This window comes from Pezoporus wallicus, unplaced genomic scaffold (genome assembly GCF_028554395.1).
Source record: "Pezoporus wallicus isolate ANWC-B61680 ecotype Strahan unplaced genomic scaffold, APGP_CSIRO_Pwel_v1 contig_5231, whole genome shotgun sequence".
NCBI lineage: Eukaryota > Metazoa > Chordata > Aves > Psittaciformes > Psittacidae > Pezoporus > Pezoporus wallicus.
The window spans coordinates 1,497,578-1,520,479 of NW_026635973.1; the positions used below are offsets into that span (position 1 = coordinate 1,497,578).

Consider the following 22,902-nt stretch of genomic DNA (forward strand, 5'->3'; position numbering starts at 1 on the left):
GTGAGACCTCACCTGGAGTATTGTGTGTAGTTCTGGTGTCCTCAACATAAAAAGGACATGGAACTGTTGGAACAAGTCCAGAGGAGGCCACAAGGATGATCAGGGGACTGGAGCACCTCCTGTATGAAGACAGGCTGAGAAAGTTGGGGCTGTTCAGCCTGGAGAAGAGAAGGCTGCGTGGAGACCTCATAGCAGCCTCCAGGGATGCTGGAGAGGGACTCATCACTAGGGACTAGTGACAGGACAAGGGGTAACAGGTTAAAACTTAAATAGGGGAAATTTAGATTGGATATAAGGAAAAAATTCTTTACTGTGAGAGTGGTGAGGCATTGGAATAGGTTGCCCAGGGAGGCTGTGAATGCTCCATCCCTGGCAGTGTTCAAGGCCAGGTTGGACAGAGCCTTGGGTGACATGGTTTAGTGTGAGGTGTCCCTGCCCATGGCAAGGGGGTTGGAACTAGATGATTTTAAGGTCCTTTCCAACCCTAACTATTCTATGATTCTATAAAACCTTATACATAAGTCATATTCAGATAAAAGCTTGCTTTTTTTTTTCTCTCTAAGATGGTGAGACAAGGTTGGTATTAGAACCTGCTATCAATAACAGGGTGGTGATACATGTTTTCCTGTTATGCACCCATTAACATAATGGGTGTTAGGTACCTAACAGAGGGTGTTAACCCACTCTGCCAAGATGTTCAACTCCCCAAATGAACAAATGAAGAACAACTCCTTCCTCTTGACTTTGAAATTGCACCTAACCTAAATGCATGAGAATAGTGCTGTGTAAATTCCACATAGTGGGCTGGGTTTTTTAACTGTAAATAGCAAGGACTCACCCCTAGTAGGTTGCGGGGAACATATCCTTCCTTGTCATTCAGCCGTGCCCACCACCACTCAATTTCATCTTCATCTTCCCGGCGCAGGATTGTCATGCAGTCTCCTTCTTTCATTGAGAGCTCATCGTCATTCTGAGCCTCATAATCCCAGAGTCCATAAATTACTCCTTTGTTCATTATCCCCATTTTCTCCTGGACCCCTGCAACATTAAAAATACAGAGCAGCTAAAATAAGGTAAGGAAAAAAAAGGGGGGAAAAAAAGTCAATAGTTGGAAAGACTGCTGGACTCTTACTGAAGTAACCACACAACCAGACTCGGTTCCTATCACACTTAGCACCTTGCTACCATCAGCCCACTGGAAGCTGATGGTGGCAGTGTGAAGTTGGCCTCTACACACAGCAGACAGATTACTTCCTTAGACATGTTCAAAAATACAAGGTAAATGGGGAGAGGAACATCAATTGATAAAAGGTTGTTTTTTGTGCCAGTGTTCACACTTCCTACAAAGTGATGAGCAAGAAACACTTCTTTGTACACTCAGTTCATTAGTAATCTCTTTCTGTCAAAAGGGATAGCAATACCTCCTTATGTTGACCATCACTCTCATTTGGATGCTTGAGGTGTCATTTGGCACCTGTGTCACTTCATTTCAGAACTTTCAAACAAGTTGCATCTCAGACCTGTACCTGAAAGTTTTGTCTGCTCCCTACCAGCTATCACAGCAGTTCTTAATTTCTGCCCTATTTTAATTCTTTTTTAAACACTTACTTCCGAAACACAGTTCTGTTAAACTGCTTCTCAACCAAGGTGTTCTGGAGAACATATGTACACCCTCCTGCAGATGTTATTTAGAACTTGCTCATTTTACAGCTGTAGCCAAAGATAAAATACTATTCTTTCTGTATGCATTCCTCAGCTTCTAAGCAGGAAACCAGAAAAGGCATATTAACTATTATACAAATCTTCTTAGGTAATTATTCCACTTCAAAACACTGAATCCTACTGCTCCTGGCAGTATAAAAACCAAACAAAGAGTACATTGCACATAGTATTGTGAAACTTTACATTTCCCTTTTCATCTTACCTATTGTAAGAGAATAGAACAACCTATTGTATAGGATTCTTACCTACACCTGCTAGAGGAAGCATCTGCTCAAATCAAGTTCTTTATTTGCACATACCAACTCATCATGTAGAAGTTGATTACTTCCACTGCATGCTTAGTTCTACTCAGAGAAACTCTTACCTTGCTTTGCATTTGGTATAATTAGTTTGGCAAAAGCCGTGCTCTGCACCCACATGTGCAGCAAGAAACAAGATTTAACAAGTGAATGAATTTGTTACTCTAACTAGGCAACCAGAAACAGTATTCGCAATGGGATTAATTCCTAATTGAACAATACAGAAATTTGATAGCTGAATTTCATCCTGTATCAAGAGATACCTTAGTTTCAGTGATTTCAATTTGGAAAAGCTGGCTATAAACCAAAGCCTTACAGTCCTTTCAGAACCCACTGAAAAGCATCTTATAGCATAAAAACCAAAAATCCCAAGTCCAACAAAAAACAGTATCAAGCGAGATCACCAGATGGTGGGTCCAAAGAAAACCCACAAAAAGAATGTGTTTCTTCATGCTGTATATAACAAAGCCACGGAACTCCTTCCCACAGGGGACCGTGGGCTGTTTACCTGAATTTAAGAATTAGGCAAATTCCTGGAAGAAATCTTTCAAGATCTGTTAAACAGAGATACCATCTCTTAATTCCTATCAAAGTTAAAATCCGTAAGATATATTGGACAAGTATTATTTTTAATCTAGTCCTACAATCTTCCTCAGGCATTTGCTGTTGATGACCACCATTGGAGCCTATATACAAAATTAAATGGAATTTTACTTAACCCAGATTCTGATGCTAGTTAAATGGGCTTCTTCCCCTCATAAAGAAAACTATGTATTTGGCAGCAAGAGATACAGTTTTCAAGCTTAGTGAGGACAGCTGGACAGACTGCTTTGAAATATGCTGGCTGAGCAGCTTACAGAAACTCAGATGTCCCATGTTCCACAAAACCAGAAAGGCTGTATTACAGCTTTTTACACTGCATTGCATTGGTATTACTTGACAGTCCAGCTGGTAGGTGCCTAGGGGACAAAAGCTACATACAAAACACACAGAAAAGTCATTTAAAACCTCATTGACTAATACTCATCACACCCTAGGGGGAATTAATTCTCTCCATTAAAATATGGTTTCTCTGTAGTCTTACTATTTGAATAAAAGTAATACGGTATTCCTTTTCAAATGCAAGAGAAGAAAAAGGCCAGAAAGTGAAGTCAAATTCAACACTTACTAAGCTCCATAAAGGTAGAAACTTGGCAATACCTTTCTTGGCTCTGAAGTGCACAGTAGGAAACATTCCTCATTTAAAGGCACTAGCTAACAGACATGAGCTGCCTACTGAGATATCCATACAGCTTTTGATTTTATGTAGAAGTACTTACGTGCCAAGATTCACCTAATCACCACCTCATGCTAATGTATCTGCCAATGCACACACTTCAGGTTTTTAATGCAGGGAAAACTTTGCTGTTCAGATTTTCTCTACAGGTTGAATATTATCAAGTTAGTCTCGATGGACCTCATCCTGTGACAAGAAGCTGGCTAAAACCTCTTCCTCAGAGGAACCTGAGGCATGGGCACACAACCTGAATGTGCGACATACATTCCTCACCCAAAAACATAGTTAAAAATGCCAAGCGAGTCCCTAGCGTACTCCAGAACTCTGCTGTCACCACTTACCATACAAGAACTGGGAGCACTGTGTGTAGCCTTCCTCCATTTCCTCACACTTGTCTGCAGCCGTCTGCATGTCACTGTAGGTCATTGCAAATACAGCTGCCCCCGACTCCACCAGGAACTTGCACACCTGCACGTTATTGCAAGATGCTGCACAGTGTAATGGGGTCCTGCAAGCCAAGAAGAAAAAGAGGATGCTTTACTTGCAAGCACTGCTATGAGCAGTATAGACTCCTGGGAGCAAACCACTTTCATGCATGACCTCCAGCAATCAGTACTACATCGCTGAAGACCTCCCACCAGAAGCACTTAACCCAGGATGTCAAGACTAATTGCTTTTCACAGATAACAGGAGCTACCAAGAGCTGCTTGAGCCCTAAAGCTAGATTTCCATATGGATCTCTAGTTATGCTACCTTTTTATAACCCATCAACACTTTAAGAACATGAAGGCATTAAAAATAATAATAAAAAATAAATCAATATTCAAAATCTTCCTGACATCATGTTGCTTACAATTACTTCAAGACTTAACTTGATGACAAGTGCAGGTAATTCAGATAACTACTGAAGGTAAGGGACACATGCATCTTTATTCAGTCTTGGGCCTTAGACACTTTTGTTATAGGCAGAAATAATAGTAAAATCACAGCTCCCAGCCCCTTGTAAATAAGCTCCCTAGCTACCTCTAAGAAGGGTATGTAACCCATTATCAGCTGCAAGCCTGGTTTGCAGGTTTTGGTTTCCTGGTTTGTTTTCAAGTTATCAGAGTATTGAACAAAGAACTGAGGAGAACTTGCAGGGCTAGATACTGCCCAGAGCGTAGGTAAAGCTATAGGCTCTCAGAGAGAGGACACTGGGAATTTCAGCAAATGGCTCGTTATGCATAAGCTGTCTTCCAATACCTTGAAGAAACAAAGCAACTTCCTGACAACTGTGTCCACACTACTGGACCTCAAAGAGAGTTTTTTCATATAAGGAATATTAGGATAATTTGGCTATTTTCTCCTCTGTGCACTCACATATGATGTCCCACAGAGAACTGCTGCTACTCTACTGTGGAAAAGTCATTGCCAGCTCTATAGAAGCAAAGCGAGGACCTGCAGCAGTCCCCAAGCCATAGCTCTCTGGTGCAGAAAGTACCGCTTACAGAAAGCCTTACCATCCATCACTATCTGCAGCATTCACATTCACACCAAACTGTACCAGGAACTTCACAATTTCTGTGTGCCCAGCACACACAGCGTTGTGCAGGGCAGTAATCCCTTCGTCGTTGGGCATGCTGGGATCTTCAACCTATTGAGCCAGAAAAGGACCATTCACATTCTGGTGAAACTTTTTACAGTAAAAATCTCTTCACACAGAAAAATGAGTTCTCTTAATCTCATTTTGATTTTGAGCCTTATTTTTATGAAGGACATGAGAAACAGGCAGAAAACTACAGCAGTAACTAAACTCACAAGAAGACGCACATATAAGCTTGCAATCTCCTTTTAACAGTGAGAACCTAAAGTAGTTTAGAGACATAGCGTCTGGATAACTTAGTACTTGTAACAAGTTTCTGATATTTGTCTATTTAATGATAAGCAAAATCCATGTTGATTTTGGTTATCCAATTATTTGGTAACATAGATAGGGGATAAAACACCACATAAAACATAAAGAAAGAGTTGTTCTGCACATTTATAGTATCAATGCTAAATACCGAGTGGCGATTTGACACACTTTTAAAATCAGCTTCCAAGTAGCGATGTCCTGTTAGGGCTTATCTCCTCAAGGGCAGATCTAGGTTGTGCACTATTATTTTAGCTTCCCCACTGCAGAAAAGCTCCAATTTCCCAGTTTGAAGCAGGACTGCTTCACAAGTTACAAGTTCACATTTGTACCTCGTAAATTATTCTCTGCACGAGGTCAAACTCTCCCTCCAAAGATGAATCCAGAAGCAACGCGAGGGGATTGAATTTCACTCTCATTCCATGCCCAATTCTCTCAGAGCCGGTTTTACGCAAGTTTGTCCTCTTCCCCTATGAAAAGGTAACATGAGTTACAGGCATTTTTTTCCCCCGAGAAGAACAAGAATACAGAATTTCTTATTTGGGAATGACAGCAAAAATGGCCAATTAAGGCAGTGTCTAATATGAAATTTAGACCGCTTTCAACCAACTCCCTGACACATAAATACTATAGGTTAGGCACGTTCTGAAGAAATCTCTGCCTATCTCTGGACAAGGTCGCTATTCAACCCAAATACAGAAGTTACCCTGATCAAACACATCAACAAAATAATAAAACTCCCAAATCCCTGAAGATCAGGAAAAAATGCCTTTCTTATTAAAACCATTTTAGCATCTGCTCTCTCAAAGGTGTTACACAAACCAAGTCGTACACTCCATGAAGTACACTACACTTTTTAAGCACCCATGTTAAGTTCCTAGCATTCTCCTAAATTTAGCAGAGGTTAGCAGAAACAAACAGTTATGGAAAATGGTTTCAGAAAAAAATATAGAGCCAAGTGTAGAAACACTTCAGATGCTCCCAGTGGTACTGGAAAGCAAGTTATTTCTATAGCTGAGTTTGTACTCTTTCCGTCAGAGAATATGCACGCATTAGCTCAGCGCTCTCCCCAGCTGGCTGTGCAGCAGCAATAAACACTATTCATACGGGTATGTAAATTTCTGACAGATGTCCAGGAGAAAATGAATAGACATGACTCATGTTTTGCAAGAGCAAACACGTAAAGATAAGATACGTAAGAAGAGACTCCCAGAAAATACTCTTTTGCCTGTTGATTTATACATAATATGAAAAGTATGGGCTTCTTAAAGAAAAAGCCTCTCAGCACAACCCAAGCATTTAAATCAAGAAGTTGGGCTAGTTTCTTCTCCATCATCACAGAACTGAGAATTGTTACAGAACCAACCAAAGAGAGTTCTTAGAATTTAAGAAATCCTACTACTCAAGTTTCCTTGTAAAAGAGAGCAAGGTCAAAGTCTTTAAAGCATGAAAACTAACATGCAATAACTATTTAATACACATTTAAAGCTTTTTAACTCCTCTGCACTGAAGTGATGGAGGAAAAAACACTTTCATGTATCAAGTCATTAAAATTCTATTCATGATGGGTTTTCAAAGAAATTCTTTGAGGAACTGAAAGCAGTGAGCATTTCTGTTCTACGACAGTAAGATAACACCATACCAACCAAAGCAAAATTCAGACCACATTTCAGTAGAAGTGCAAGTCAGATGATGTCTACAAATCAGTTTTTAGAGCAGAAATTAATCCTCTTCTCCTTTTCAAGTAAGGAACCTTCACATAAACAAATGCAATCCAGGATTAAGATAAATTAGTTTCTATCTTGTAGGGGGAAATGCTTCTGAAATTTGTATCCGTGCCTCAAAAAAAAAACCCACCATACTTTAATTTCTCCTAAGAAGAAAGTCCAGTCTGGATGTACTAGGCAGACTTCTCTAAGGAATGTTCTTTAAAGCCCAGAAGAGTTTTATTATTTGTGTACAAAGTTCCGTTTGAAACTTTTCATCATATGATTAATTCTAGAGACAACAAGAGACTTTTCATTACTGTCATTCACTCTGCAACACACAAAAAAAACAGACACCCGTAGAGAGACTTCTAGGCTGTTTGTCAAAGCTCTGCAATACAAGGGGCAGGATTTATGACATCGAGATGACTTACTAACATGGCATCTAAGTTGTAGGCTAGCTAATACTTACAGGAGGCAAGGAAAACTGTCCAGTAACTTCAGGAGGCCTCATACTGAGCGAGTCATCTCCCAAACTCTCCGGTTCCCCAGATGGATAGGGTGGTGGTGGGTATGGAGGATACTCTTCCATGTACACCTCCAGGGGCAGTGAAGCTTCTAGGCTTGGTTCTTCTGTTTTCGGCTGCACGAGTTCATCACCATCTGATGCTCCCTCAGGTAGAGTGTCCAGAGCTGTGGAGGGAACAGCAGCTTCACTCTGATCTGCCAGTGTGTTTTCTGTTTCCTCAGCAATGGTTGGCTCCGGCATAGAAGCAGCTGGTTCTTTTTCCAATTCTGCACTTAGGTAAGGGTTTGGGATTTCTGCTGGGCTTTCAGGACTGGCAGCTGATGCCGTCTGTTTGGAGGGATGTGATGGTGCTGAGATAGTCTCCATTGCAGCCAGAGTGGTCCTCTGATACAAGAGCTTCTGAATATTGGGGCCATTAGGTCCTTCTGGCTCAGTAATGGAGCTACGTTTCTTCAGTGGTCTGGGTGCATTGGACAGCTTCTTCCGTAGTGCTTCCAGGTCAGCATCACTCTGGTTGCGGTACGGATTGGATAAGAAAGGCAGCAATTTGGTCGGGCTGAGGGGACGGGGGATGCGCTCGGTTTCATGGTTTTCATGAGCAGAAGCAGCTGTTTCCATCTCAGGCTCTGGACTGCCTGGCTTGCCTTGGAGGTTTGAGTAGATGTTCTCTGTCTGTGGCAGCTGATTCTGTACACCAGCTCCTGCCATCACAGGCTTGCCATACACTGCAAAGTAGTTCAGGGAGAGGTGGGGAAAGAATAAGTGTGAATATCTGATCAACCAACCTAAAACCAACACACAACCTCATTCACCTATGTAGGGCAAAGAAGCAGAATAACACAATCAGCCACACAGAATTGATCTGATAACCAGGATTACCATTAAATTATCTTGTAAATGCCAGACAGATATTCTACCTAACAGTCTTACAGCTGCACTAACCTACCTAATTCCACTGAAGAACAGCTTTATACCCACAGACCAGGTGCAAAGTACACCTATCTGAGAAAAGAGGTAGAAAACCACATGCTTACCACTTGGGAAGTGTGGTCCTCTGGTCTGTGCCCTTGTCAAAGCACTCTGCACTGCTTGCTGGAAGTTCTTCCCAGGAGTCTGCTGTTGTGTATACATGCTGTAAATTGAGCTTGCAGCCACAGTTTGAGGCTTTCGAAATGGTGGGAGTGAGCTCTCTTTGGATGGCTGAGGTGTAAAAGGTCTCACAGCTGCTGCTGGAGGACTCTCCTGTTTGGAGGAGGGAAGAATTTGGTCCTGGCTAGAGGAAGAGCCTGCAGGTGGCACAGAAATTCTTTGCTGTATCTGCTGAGAAGGATGGGAAGGCTGCTGTGCCACTGTTTTTGGTTTGTTCCCCATAGTTACAACAGCCAAAGGCAGCTTCTGCAGGTTTCCATCCAGCTTAGTATCAGAAGGTTGCAGGTGACTGGTTTGACCAAAGTAAGGCAAGTTTATCTGTTTTGGTTTAGTGGGGACAGGTGGTGGTACCTTTGTTATATTTTTATTGGCTGTCTGAAAGACAAAAAGTATTAATTAAGGTTAAACAGCAAAACATGTTTTAGAAGTTGTGTCCTGAAGGTCTAAAGAGACTTAAAGGATGACACAGTATCAAACATTTCTACTGTTGCTGCCCAATATTTACAACATGAAACATTTTATCATCATAGTTTTCTATACTTTGAACCCATTCCTTCTGTAGCAACTATGTTTATAACATCAAATGACAACAGGGCACAGTAATTTCTCTAGAGCTAGCAGAAGCACCTAGTATCACCTGCAGGCAAGAAGCTTGTTTTCCAGCAAAACACTTGCCATCCATCCCCAGGTATTCTATGCCACTTCACCCCTACGTGACCAAATTGTGCCCATGCCTAGATTTAGGTGGGAAGTCTTGCAATCAAACATCTGAAGGACACTGCTACATTAAACACTGAAACGAATGTGTAAATGATTCTAAAAAAAATTTAGAATGCAAATGCTTTGTACGGATAGTCTTTGGGAGAAAACCCTATACGCATCACAGTGACTGTGGGGAATGATTTTGAGTTACCACTTGCTATTAAAAGCCTAAAATACATCTATTTCCTTAGAAAAGTCACCCCTTAAAAGATGACCTAGGTCCTCTTCAAAGAGGTTTCCAACAGCAACAATGGAAAAGTGGTGTAGTAATCCTCATCAGATGGAATAAGGTAGTTCAGGAGTTTCCTGCATACCTGTGCCTCTCGCAGGAGATCTTCACTGCTCTGGTTCTTTCTCAGCGTGCCCATCCCAGCAGACTGGTCCACAGAGTCAAACATGGAGAACGGACGCACTTTCTTCTCTTTGTCTCGTAAAAAAGTTTCTCCTTCAGCTGTTGTTAAGAGAGAGGGGAAGACTTTCAAAAGGGACAACTGCAGGAAGAAGAGTCCTGTTCCATGCAATATTCAAGACAGCGTATGCATCCTACCCCTGTGCAAAGGGACCCAAAAGCCTGCCAAATGCTGTGCCTTGCAACAGAACATGTATGAAGGCATTAGGATCTACTTCACTACCCAAAACGAGGTGGGGTTTATTGGAGGTCTTTTCTTTGTGGGGGTTTTTTATTGGTTTTGGGGGGTTGTTTTTTTCCTTGGGTGTTTTTTGTTTGGTTGGCATTTTCTTAAATCCCTGCAACACCACACTAAAGCTTATAGGTCAATATTCTTTGATTTATCTTTTGTTTGTTCTCATATAAATTCTATATATTTAATGAAGCATTTAGAAGAGACAGGTTTCATTAACTAGATCCTCCGCATATTAACATTATGCCAAGCACATAAGAACGTACCTTGTCCTTCATTAGTCACAACTCCTTTTCCTGAAGTCAAGGCTGATCCTGGACTGATATGATTGTCTGCATTTGAACTACTCCAGTCAATGGCAGACGGGGCAGATTTTGCACTGGGGACCACAGAACCTAGGAGAGAACAAGTAGAACAGATTGAGCTAAAACAGGGGTTTTCTTGACTTATTTACAGGTAGGGGATTTTTCTAAGACTCAGGTTTAAACAGTGTACAAGTATCATTTACAGGTTAACTGCTATAAATCCTATCACTTTAGATTCTCTCATTTGCTTGTTTTAAAAAGGGAATGCAAAACCAAGCTCAGAAACAACTATCAAAGCAGCATCAAAACTATTTGTCCTAGCACACAGCTGCACCTACAGCATTCAGACAAAGTGCTTTAAACTGCCTTCTTTCCAGTTAGTAAGAAGCTCTCCTTGGATATTTACAGTAAGTTAAAAGTAACAGGATGGTAAGAAGGGATGAGAATCAAAAGCATGATGCTTTAAAGAATAAATAGATCCTGCTAGTGATATCCAAAAAAGCAGAAAAGTCATCTGCATGTTCCATGTACACCGCATTAAAGCTGGTCTTTAATTCCGTGGAGTAGACATCCAGTCTACTTCAAAAACAGCTAAGAAAATGCTTGCAACTTGCTATTAATTTAAATATTTCAGCAACTTCTACTGAATTCTAAATTATCTAGTACAGTATGTGATATTAAATTCAAACAATAGTGATAAGCAGTAGGAGAAAAGTTTCATTCTGGCAGCATCAGATATTGTCTCTCTAGAAGACCGGCTGTTTTGCCCAAGTGCTAAAAAATAAGGAGTGATGTTTCAGTTAAATATGACACCACCACACATTCCTATAGCAACCATTCAAATTTTGTATGGACCAGAGCTAAAATTCCAGCAGTTTTAGGATCTGCAAAGCAGATAAAACGAAACTGTTCTTTATTCTCCAGTACAGCAGGAAACACTTGGACTGGTTTTGTGCCATGGCTACTTCAATAATATCTGCCAGAACTGGAGATGAAGGAAGAAAGATAAAAAAAAACAAAATTATTCTACAAGCTCAGTCTCCATTTTTTCTATTCAGGAAGATGAAGTTTGTCTTCTCGCCTATCTTAAAAGTGAGTCTTGTTCCAAGATAGCACAGAACAGACACTTGCAGCTCTCCAGGTTCTCCAGACTTCTACTCTCCCTTTCTTGCAGGAGAAAGCCACAGAGAGAGGCAAATCTCCACTGAAACCCTGAGCAGGAGAGGCCAAGCTTCAAGTCAGATGTTAGACTTACGCCTCTCTGTATTCCTATGCCATCAACATGTCAGCAGGTTTACTGCTGTTTCTGTGCTGCAATCAACTGTCTCCTTCATAATATTTCTTGTAATTATTAATCCTTGGTATGTGTCATTTCCACAATGCACAATCAGGAAACTGGCCTTTGCCAGTTTTTAAGTACAGGCACCATGGTTGCTACCATGTATATCCTGAAAGTGCCTCTAAAAACTCAAACAATCTTGTATAGCTTTTAGGAGTCTTTTAAAATAAATAAATGGATAACTATAGTTTACAGGAAGACCCTTCTACATTCTATGCTGTATAACAACTCAAATCACTCACTGAAAGTAACACATTGAATTGTATAACGTCAGTGCTTACAAAATACTACTTGCAATTTTCCTGCACCAGTGAACGTAAGACTGACATTGTAAATAACACTTCATTATAAAGCAAAGAGACACAGCTCTTAGATAAGAAAACAAAACATCTCTGGGAAAAAGTATTAATTGTAAGCTATTACCTGCAGGAGCTTTAGCTTGTGAACTGCTCCCAGCTCTCATGTTGGGCAGAGTCTGTGTTTTCAGTGGACCATCAGGTACCTGCAAAGCTTGTGTCCCATCAGAAAACGCTGGTTTCACCAGAAGTTCAGGTCTGGAAGCAATACGTGGCATAGTAGAGGACTGGATATAAGGACCTACTGCTGCCACTCGACTTGGAGCAGAAGCTGCTGGCTGTGGTAAATTCCCATCTGAAGAAACCTTGGTGGAGGGAGTGGGGCAAAGAAAACAATTTAAAGACTGTTATGCTGCAGTATCCATCCATCACAGTTCGAAACAGAAGTCAAAAAGGATAAAACATTATACCCAATAATGAAAAGGGCTTAAGAGATATAAACCTGAAGTAGTAATAGAAAAAAAAAAAGTACCTAAAAGAAAATCCACAACAGCATAGAGTTCTTGTCTATCACGAGTAAGTAGGTTAACACCAACATACCATGAAAAGCACTTTAATAATACAAGACTTCCACCACTTACAGATAAAAACAACCAGTCTAGCATCTGCACAGCCTTCCCCACAAGCAAGTTTTTACTTCAGACTGTAGGAACATAGATGAAGTTATTTCTTTTGTTATTAAATATCCCACACTTACTGGTACATTCTCTTTCTGTTGCAGAGCTGCCTTTTTCTTCCACAGGCGCTCTCGCAGCTCATTAACACGCTTATCCATGACTGCCACCTCCAAGTTGCGCTTGTTCAAACACTCCCTCTGTTGCTGCAGCTTGGCATTCTGCTCTTGGTTCAGTTTGTTCCTCAACTGAATAAATTCACAAAGCGGGGGGGAAAAGGGGAGGAGGGAGGAGAGGAAAACAAAAATAAAAACAAATAAACTTTGAGGATGGGGGACAGGAAACAGTTAGAAAGAAAAATGTTCTGAAAAGTCAAGTCATGCTGGCAAATTCAGATTATTTTCCCTGGAGAAAATGTTGGTTATTCTCCAACAGAAAGGAAGAGGGATATACACTGTGTGCTCCTTTCCCTATTTACCTTGAACCCTGTACAACTAACCCTGCATCCTCAGCACAGAGGCAGCCACACAGCTCTGTCAGGAACAGAAGCAACACGATTTCTTTCTGACTAGGCAAGAAACAACCCAACCAACTTTTAGCCCTGCGAGTTACAGGTCACAAGCTGGCTGTCCATTACCTGCAGCTCCTTGTACAGGCGGTCGAGCTCTGCTACAGCTGACTGGTTGTCGTGGTAACCATCAATTCGGCCATTCTTCAGCATCTCTAGTTGCCTGGTGAGTTCCTCTACCTTTGACACCGCCAGCACCAGTTCACGCTGCTTTTGCTGGAACAGGCTGTTCATCTGTTCAATCTCCTCCACTGGAGAGGATGAGAGAGCACAATAGCTGCCCTGAGAAACAGCCGAGAGCGTGGGCTGCTTCCAAGGCAGCAGTTAAGGGGACAGAGTGCCCTGCTGGCCTCCAGAGCAGTGCTGCACCGAGGCTGCGTCCAGCTGCCGCACACTCACAGTCCCTGTCAAACCAGCTCATCCTCCAAGTGTTTATAAAAGCAAATGCACTAGCAAGGTTATGTAAATTTGGTCTACTTAGAGCACTGATGGTGAGAGGGAAAAAGAACATCTTTTACTTTCTGAAGTATGGAAACAAAACTACATTAAGCAGATGAATTTCATCTGTAGAAGCCTAAAATCACTTAACACTGAATTCAGCAGGAAGACACACACTTAACCATAAGGCATATTTATGGTACTCAAAACTCTGAATTTAGGTTGTAGGAGTTTGAATGACAAAACACTTCAGCTGATACATTACACAAAAATTCAAAAGGCTTTTTAGGGTCTATCGTAAATGGTTGTCATTAGCTGTTCCCACTGCCAAAACTGCTGCATTAGAGAACAGTTTAAGGAACCAGTAAGAGTTCAAGCAAGTACCACAGCCAGACCTTCTTGGGAGGGTGCAGGGGTACAGATCTTGTTTTACTTTACCATCCTTCCATTCCTTTAAACTGATGTTTGTTTTGTGCAACAGAACCCAAACAAAGTACATTCTCCCCATAGGAAAAAAAAAAATCACTTTCATTTAATCCATAAAGTACAATGCTTCCTAACAGAACAATATATCTGTATTTTACCTTCATAAATCAATATATTTTCATTTAAGTCCAGCTAGAAATGAGTTCTGTACAATATGCACAGAGGCAAAAGAATGTGTGTTGATATTAAGTCTGAAATAAGCGTTTAATGTTGCATCAACATGCAAGCTCTCAACTAATACTGTAGCAAGCCAGACGCTAGTCAGACTTCCATAATTACAAAGAAAATACTCAGCCACTTTGGTCATTAAGTTACCTGTTGCATAAGAGGCAAAATGAGTATCAGGCCAAGAAAACAACACTAAATGTGTGAGGTATTTACATCAAGGATGGAAAATGTTACTGTGGTTCACAAAGGTATTTAAGTAAGGAAAACACCTACACTGTAATTAAAGAGCACATATGCTAGGCTTAAAATACAGGGTGTCCTTATGGGATATTTTAAAATACAGTAAGAAAATATATTTTGTTCTAGGTCATTCAGGAGTTCTCAGTAAATACAAAATTTGAAATTGTTAAGATTAACGTCTACTGAAATGCTGCAAATAACGCCTCTGTAATTCACCATTTACCCCTTGTCTCATCTGAATCACTGAAATCATGAGAAATTTTAGGGTTCCAAGAACCACAGTGCATAAAAAGTCACAGGCTACTTTCCCCAAGCAGCAACTCACCTAATTTCCCATTGCTGAGCCTTTTTTGTTCCACATGGCCTTTCAGTGCTCTCACTTTCTTGAGTTTGGCTTCCTGATTCTCAGCAATTTCCTTCAATCGCTTCAGTTTTTCCTGTTCAGCAGCTTGCTGTTGCTGTCGCTGATCCTGCTGTTTCAGGAATTTCAGACGTTGTTCCTGCAGCCAAGACAAGGAACTTTTTTACCTTTTTCCTGAAGGAATTTAAGGTAAGGTACTGCCAGAAACAGTCTCCAAAACAATCACCACAGCAGCTCTGACCAGCTTTAGACCAGTATTCTTTCTTCTGAGTGTCACAGGAAGTCTGAGGCAACAGAGCAAACAAGAACTGATTCTGTCTCAGTACAATCCTTCCAGTACAACCAGTCTGTAGTACAAGTACCTACTGAAGCAGAGGTGGTATCCGTGTCTAACAGCCCTTGCCAAGTTTTTCTTCCATGAAATTACTCAAAATCCCTTAAATACTAAGCTTTTTCTTAGGCTTCATGTTCCATGACATTTGCTAATTTCATTTAATCACTACTTGGCTCTTGACTTACAACAGCTGGTGATTATTGCTCCTTTACCTTCTCCATCTGCTTGTATTTTACAGATCTCTATTACATGCCACACTTCAACCAATTTTAAGTCATGCTGGAAGATATTAGACATTCTTTCTACAGAAGAATATTTATATTCTGCAAATTACGGATCATTTCCAACCCTCTTTGTACTTTTACTGGTTCTGCTAAAAACTCCTTTGAAGTGGGGGATCACTGTACACCAATGACTGAAAATTGACCATTTCCTGGTAGTGATCACTGCTATCACAACACAGGGCGATTCAAGACACAGGAAAACCTTCACAGTGACCTGACCAAAATTTATACAACAGACATCATGCCAGTGGAGAGGATCCTTTTGCTTCTCTAAGAGTAGAAAAGCAGCACACTATTAGTTTCTATATACAGATGTCTGTAGTTTAGAGCTAAAAGAAACCACCAGAACACCTACAGGGACTTCCTTTAAATCACCAGCCATTACACATGGCTTCCAGTTCTGGAGATGACAGGTTGTTGCAGTGGTAGAACTAAGACTTTCCCAAGCACCCACTAACAGCCAGACTACCACTGCTTACTAACATTAGAACTCAACACGTCCTCAAAATAAAAATCACCAGTCATATAAACCCAGGCAGCACTCACACCACATGCACTAGTTTGTAGTCAATCCCACACAGGAAAATGTCAAAAAATAGATATTACAGCTCATGTCTAAAAAGACAAGTGTATTCCCCCCCCCCCCCCCTTCAGAATCTATTTTTAATATTGCATCTGATTTCAGAAGGCAGGAAGGAGGCAATGGAAAGCTTCTCTTTGAAAGGGCATCTAGGAAATCAGGTTTGCTCTAGAGAGACAGGTCAAATGAAAGATTCTCCCAGTGGGACACCAACAAGGCCACTCTTCTTCAAACCACAGGCAGCAGACACCTGCCTGATGGGTAGCTATCCAGACTCAAACTCGTAATTTAAAATATATATTCTTTAAAGTCTTGTACAACACCCTTTACAGTAAATATATATAGTGTTCCCATTTCTGGTTTCATGTATATATAGTGACTACAGTGTTATTGATAAGACCAAAGTCTATCTCCATCACCTGTGAACGAAACAGACAAAAGTTATAAAGATTCAGGCTTCTCTCTTTTATATTTAACTCATGTCTGCTGGAACTGAGAAAAGGACAATATTCTGCCTTGGCAAATTAATCAGGGCAGAATAGGTGTTAACTGTGCTGCTAAACTCCTGGTAAAAAAATACAATCACCTTGTTGATTTCTTATGTTATAGTTGCACCTTCCTTATACCTGTTCTTACTTTGAAAGAAAAAGATTTTGACAGGCTATAGTACCATTCTGCAGGTGCTTCAGAACCATGAGAAAGCCATGTTTCAAAGCACTTCCCCAAGAGAGAATTATTAAAAGCCAAGGGAACTGAACAAGATGCTAAATATATGGGATGGGGAAAAGGGAGAACCTAGCTGATCTTGAGAGGGAAGGGAGACAGGGCTTCTGACAGAGAAAGAATAGTGACACAAAAGCCCCAGAACAGCCTCCTTCCGAGGTAAAGCATATTCTGAAATGCATGGGAACTCATCCACCCAGACAGCCAAGACTTTTTCAGGATGGGCTCGCATTTAATGATTTTCTGCCAAAAGCAGCATTTTCTGTTATATTTTCAAGAGTAGTGTGTACAAACAACACTTATGTCAAATATGACCTCTATGCCAGCATTCTAGAGATGCCAAGTTATTTTTCCCCCTAAATTATTAAGGAGCACCCTGAATAATAAACATTTTATAAATCACTCTCCTAGCTCCTTTTCTCACATATATGCCATCTTTTCCAGAGAGCTGCCCCAGGAAAGCACGCACATTGAACTCTATCAGGGGAAAGCAAGATATCATTACAGGACAGCATTATACCCTGAAACAAAAGCATTGTTCAACGATCAAACTGGTGAATTGCTGCTCACCACATGGAGCACAAATAGAGCTGGCAGAGCCACCAGGATAATGACAATACATTAATGCTACATCCTCTATCCTTTTAGCAACCAATATGGTCACTTCCATCTCTGGCATTATTTTAATGCTTTACTACTGGATATTTGCATAGATTGACTTTCAAATTTAAAAATAGGAAGCCAAAGAAAGAGACCCCTCTGTGTAAGAGGTGAAAAACCCCCAAATCCCCTCTACCTCATGCAACTTTTACTACCTTTATTCCTTGCTGTAAACAGTCTCATTCCAAACCTACCTTGTTAGCCAGCATTTGTTGTTGAGCCTCGATTTGCTGCTGCTGGCGTGATGCCATTTCCTGAAGCTCAGACAGTGTCATATCCATCCTTGGAACACTGACCTGTCAAAGAAAATCCAATGCATACTGAGTCTAGACTTTTAACTTGGCTAGTGTGTAACTCAGTAGAGCTACTGCAGAAAAGTATGATAAAAAACCCCCAACAATAACTAGGTAACCAATTCAGTAAGTAGAAAGAAATGGTACATTTCCGTGGCAAAAGAATAAATAGTTGTAAGCTTATACACATGTGTAGCCCAATCCAGCAACACATAGGCTGACATCTCTTGAAACTTTAACACTTCTAGCATTTTAAAGAGGTGTTTCAGAGCCCTTCATATAATTAAGCTCAGAATGAATCTGCTTTGAGTGACTGAGCCCAGAATGCTCAGCACATGGCAGAATGGATCTGTGGCCGTAGGTGTATCATTGCAATTCAAAGTACTTCAATGCAAGTTGAAGAAAATGGAAAGTTTAAACACAGCGTGGGGAAAAAAAAACCTGTCACTCTCAAAGGTAACACTATTATTACATTAGTTATCTGTTCTCATGTTTCTTGAATGTACATTCAGTCTTATATCCATAATTATATCTTCTGGAGCAAGAACAAGTGACAGAGAATGGATTCAATGCTGAAACACTAACTGGTCTCAATGTGAAATCTGGAACGGAAGCAAAATGACAGAAAACTTTTGGTGGGAGTAGAAAAGGGAAAGTCTGCTGCTTTTGCTGCTCTGAGATCACCTGTACAAACACAGACATGGCACCCAATGGATCTCCAGAGACATCTTAAAAACTGACAGCAAGGGTGTTAATTGCTAGAGACTTTGTGTTTATTTTGGAGCAGTCATTAGCAATCACTCCAGAGTAGCCTCTTAGTTTCCACGGTAGGATCTCAAAAGCAGGGAAGCCTCCATTCTCACTATATATATTGTACCAAGCACTTACTCCATTCTCTATTCTTCGATCACCAGGCACTTTCACACCATTTCTTTTTAAGGTTGGATCTTGAGACCTTTGTCCAGTCCCTAGATAGAAATACAGGAACAGGCAAAGATGGTAAGGTACTTCAGGATTTTTCTTATCCCTTTAGACATCACATTCAATAGAAAATGAGAAACAGTACAGTCATTTTGGTTTAAAATCTGAACACTTGTTTTTCCAATGTGCTTACTGCTGAGATAATAAAATGTCTTGTGTCATCCATTAAGTTTAGAGGTTGGTGTTTGATGTCAACATTTATCTAAAAATAAAAATAGGACTGCTTAAAACCCAACCAACCCAAAAAGCTTAACCAACAGCTCACTATTTCAGTATTTCTCCTGCAGTCAACAGGCCCCTAGTAAGTCTGCGCTACAGATGCTTAGTCAGGAAAATGTGTTCTCCTCTGCAAATGAGACAAAAGTAACTGGTTAATTCACAGGAAGACATTTCAACCACTGTCTTAAACCCATCATCTATATGTTCTGGTGTGCCTTCAGCCAACTGTCTTAGAGAGAACACGAATAGCAATAGTTAAAGGTTAGTCACCTATCATGAAAGACATGCCACTTCATCTACAGCTGATTATTTGCACAAAATTGAAAAGGACAAAGGTTTTTCTTTCTGGCAGTCACTGTAACTGTAACAGTAAAATGCTGTTAAACTAGAATCCTACTTTAATGTTTACATCCAGTTATGTACAAACCATGTTCAGATGCCAAATACCAAGCTCACTCATTTCCCTGTATGACATACACGTGGCTTTGTCCTGCAGTACCTCTGTTAGCTTCTTGCCCTTATGATACCTGTTTCAAGAACATATTCCTGCAAGACTAACTGCAGAGTTCCTAACTATGCATTTGCTCTTCCCTAGATATATTGCTTAGCAATGCCACGGCCAATAAAATAACAACAATCCTAATCCTAATGCAAGCACCGTGGGCTTGAAAAATTACATCCTCTAGATATTTAGCTGTGACTAGCGTATTTAACACAGGATGCCTTTGGATGCCTTGGTACTGACCAGCTCTAGAAAACCTGCAAAAATTTCAGTTTGAATTTAATGTCCCCAGATCTGGCAAGGGAGGATAAAGTCTTTACTAAAATGAGCAAGTTTTCTGTTACTACTGTTCTATCCATCATAAAGTAACAGACCAAAAAGGGCTGCAACACCATACTGACTACCAACATTAATAAATTACATACACAAGCTGTTTCCTTAACCTTGAGGAAGGAAATGAAGCTTAGACAAATAAACCAGCTGAAAGAAACACCCACCTGTTTCTCGGCAGGGAGAGCGTTCATGCCGAAGAAAGAAGCGAACCTCACTCCTCTGCATCCCAAAGCGCTGCAAAACATCCAGCATCCGTTCATTATCGGCTATGGGACGTTCTGAAAAGGTGAAAAGCCAATTGACTATTACATCCCTAAGCAGCACATACCAAAACAACACAAAAAATATCTGTCCACCATCCTGTGTGCTCACCTAAGCCTTGCCCTCACCCAAGGCATTTATACCTTTCACTTAGGAAGGCATTGTATCACTCCTTGCTTCTGAAATCCAACCAACACTTCTGAAAAGCAGATACACCCTTTAAAGTCCATACCTGAAGGGAGAAGCTGAGGCACCATCCAGCCCAAGGGGAAGCAAACAGGCAATTTAGAGCTTTCTGCTTAGTTTGTATTTGCAGATCATCTTAGCCACTCACCACAGCAGGAAATGCGCTGTTGTACCATTTGCTCCACTTCAGTGGTACCTCAGACAAACTTCTCTCTCAGTCATTCCTAACCTCTACTCAAGGGCTCCTCTGTGCCAGTTCCTGCAGGGACTCATTTACTATTTATTCCAACAAGGATTAAGAGAGGTGCAAAGATAAACTCAGAGGAGAGAAATTCTTTTCTTAAGGCTTCCTAAGGATTGCAATCAAATGCTGAATTGCAGCTCTTGCCTTCAAGCTCTGGCAGAAGCACTCAATTCCCTGAAGAGGCTCCTGGGCAGTACCCAACAGCCTGATCCTCAGCATGCCATCATAGCTCCTCTCACTTCAAGTGATCACTTACAGCTCCTGTCAACCACAGATCTGGCTCCTTCTCTCAGACAGCAAATTTCATGAAGTTCAGATTACATGCGCTTTGAAAGCCCCACTTCTGATAACCCCTGAAAAGCTGAACTATTTTGGAGTCATCGCTCAAAGGGGAAAAAAAAAAGACCACAGTGAAAAATTACTCCAATAAAGACTTGCCATTTTCTTTCAGACAGTTAGGACTAAGTTTCCTTAAGTTACATGCACAGTTCCAGTGAATTCCTTTTCCTGCTCGCTTTCCCAAGTTCAGGATTCAGTCACATCTTATTTTTAACCCGTACTCACTGCCTTTTGATATTACAAAAATGCAGTGGGAGTCTGCACCTACTGCCATCATTTCAGTACTCCTCCCTTGCTGTATTACTGTTCCAGAATTTACACACTTTGCAAACAGGATATACTGAGAATTACTAAATTTTTTTACATAAAAGTGATTTCTTTTGGTTTTCTAAGCATTTTACCATGCATTTTTACATGTATTTTAAGTGATGGCAACTGTGGTAAACAGATCTCAGAGCTACCTTTAAATAGTCAGGCTATACTCATAGTATCGTGTTGGATCCATTTGTGCTAGGTGTCAGGAAAACAGAGGATATTATTCCTCGCTTGAGAAATAAGACAAGCAGAGAAAGACTGAAATGAAATAGCACCACTTGTGCACCAGATTTGCTTTTGCTAACATTGCTTCTGTTAGGTGCTTCCTTCCCTTATTTAGGGGGAGGAACAGCAAGGAAAATCAGAGTTGTTAATTCATATTTGATGGAGTCTTTCAAGTCACTATATTAATATGGAATAATCATTTCAGTGAAAAAAAGAAATCGCTGGTGTTAAGAATTGAAGCTACTAACATGTTTTCAGCACATAAAAAGCTCTTTTCAACATAAAAGTGTTTCTTTACATGAAAATGCTGCAGCTGTGCTCAAGCAATCTAGGAAGGAAAATTTCTGGAGTCACTGTCAAAAGAGATTAGCCTTACAGAATAAGCAAGTAGGTCACTGTTACAGAAAAAGCAGTCCCTTGGCAGTTAGTTGTCTAGACAGCTAAAAAAGCTCTTCATCTACTAAACCTTAATTCAAGAGGAAAAAAAGACAAAAAACAAAAAAAACCCAACAGTACCACTGTCAGATTTCCATCTTCAAGTACAGACAGCAGGCCTAGGAGGCAGATTTCTAGCAGCTCGGCAATACTTCAGCTGAAACTCAATAATCAAGGGAGATGCCCTTTGAAAAGGATTCTGTCAATACCACTGAGTGACTTCAAAAGGAAGGTCAAAGGGATTTTCAAATAGCAAACAAAACTACATTTGGAAAGCTCACGAAGAAAGAACAAACAATCAGTCTTCCTTTTAATTCCCGGTCTCATAAAGAGGAAAAAAAGAAGTATTTATACGTGCATGCACCTTCTGACTGCTTTCCACAGTGGTCAAGGTAGTTGCCTAATAGAATTCCGGCAAGAACAGAAAGATGAAGAACGTTTGCCCTGATATTCATCAAATTTCAAGCCAAACTGGGAGGACAGGGCAAGTAGGAAACTTGCCCCCTTCAGGGAGCAGAGTGCCTCCAGCACACTTGCAGCAATCTTTCAAAGTACCCTTAATAAGGTCTGACAACAGAAGCTAAAATTCCTGAGCAAGCCTCAGAAAGAGGGAGACAAGCAATGTAAGAACAATCCAATCTCAGTAGCTCAAGCCTGAGAAGTCATTTTCCTACATAAATCTTTTGTTTCTACCCCACATTAGCTGCACTGCACCATGTTTGGTTTAAAACGGTTTCATTTGCTCAGTGTAAAACACAAGCAAAATAGAAGTCACGGCATATCTTGGCAAAACAACATTGCAAACTTTGCTGACATCTAAAATGAGATTAGGTAGAAGCTTAAAGTATTTCCTGCCCTTGCTGCCCCCACCCCGTAAATCAAACATGTATGATTTGTATACATTGGATTGGGGGGAGAGAGGGCAGCAAATGGCTGTGTTTACAAATGACTGCTACTGGATGTTATACAGATGCTTAAGAAAGGATATGTTTTATCTGAAACAACATGCATGTACTTCAGCCAGTATTCAGGTCTTTCAGTCTTACATGATTTGAGACTAACGTATTTTTTGTTACCAAGTACAATTTGAATCTGTTTACAGTTTTATACACATACACACACTCACCAGTGCTCGTGT

General features: G+C 40.6%; 2 protein-coding genes across 2 annotated transcripts in view; one reads left to right on the forward strand and one right to left on the reverse strand.

Moving 5' to 3' along the window:
* DEGS1 (delta 4-desaturase, sphingolipid 1) overlaps window positions 1–22,902 on the forward strand; it is an 88,244-nt gene that overhangs the window by 6,235 nt on the left and 59,107 nt on the right. The gene's annotated exons all lie outside the window — the stretch shown is intronic.
* Window positions 1–22,902, reverse strand: part of TP53BP2 (tumor protein p53 binding protein 2) — a 47,760-nt gene that overhangs the window by 3,236 nt on the left and 21,622 nt on the right. The window contains exons 3-17 of the mRNA XM_057398807.1: window positions 19,924–20,037; window positions 18,613–18,692; window positions 17,626–17,727; window positions 14,815–14,989; window positions 13,227–13,408; window positions 12,673–12,837; window positions 12,043–12,280; window positions 10,242–10,370; window positions 9,649–9,785; window positions 8,458–8,947; window positions 7,367–8,148; window positions 5,521–5,658; window positions 4,797–4,930; window positions 3,639–3,805; window positions 839–1,038 (exon numbers count right to left, since the gene is read on the reverse strand). Coding sequence (XP_057254790.1) covers window positions 839–1,038; window positions 3,639–3,805; window positions 4,797–4,930; window positions 5,521–5,658; window positions 7,367–8,148; window positions 8,458–8,947; window positions 9,649–9,785; window positions 10,242–10,370; window positions 12,043–12,280; window positions 12,673–12,837; window positions 13,227–13,408; window positions 14,815–14,989; window positions 17,626–17,727; window positions 18,613–18,692; window positions 19,924–20,037 — 3,233 coding nt within the window. The remainder of the gene's footprint in view (window positions 1–838; window positions 1,039–3,638; window positions 3,806–4,796; window positions 4,931–5,520; window positions 5,659–7,366; window positions 8,149–8,457; window positions 8,948–9,648; window positions 9,786–10,241; window positions 10,371–12,042; window positions 12,281–12,672; window positions 12,838–13,226; window positions 13,409–14,814; window positions 14,990–17,625; window positions 17,728–18,612; window positions 18,693–19,923; window positions 20,038–22,902) is intronic.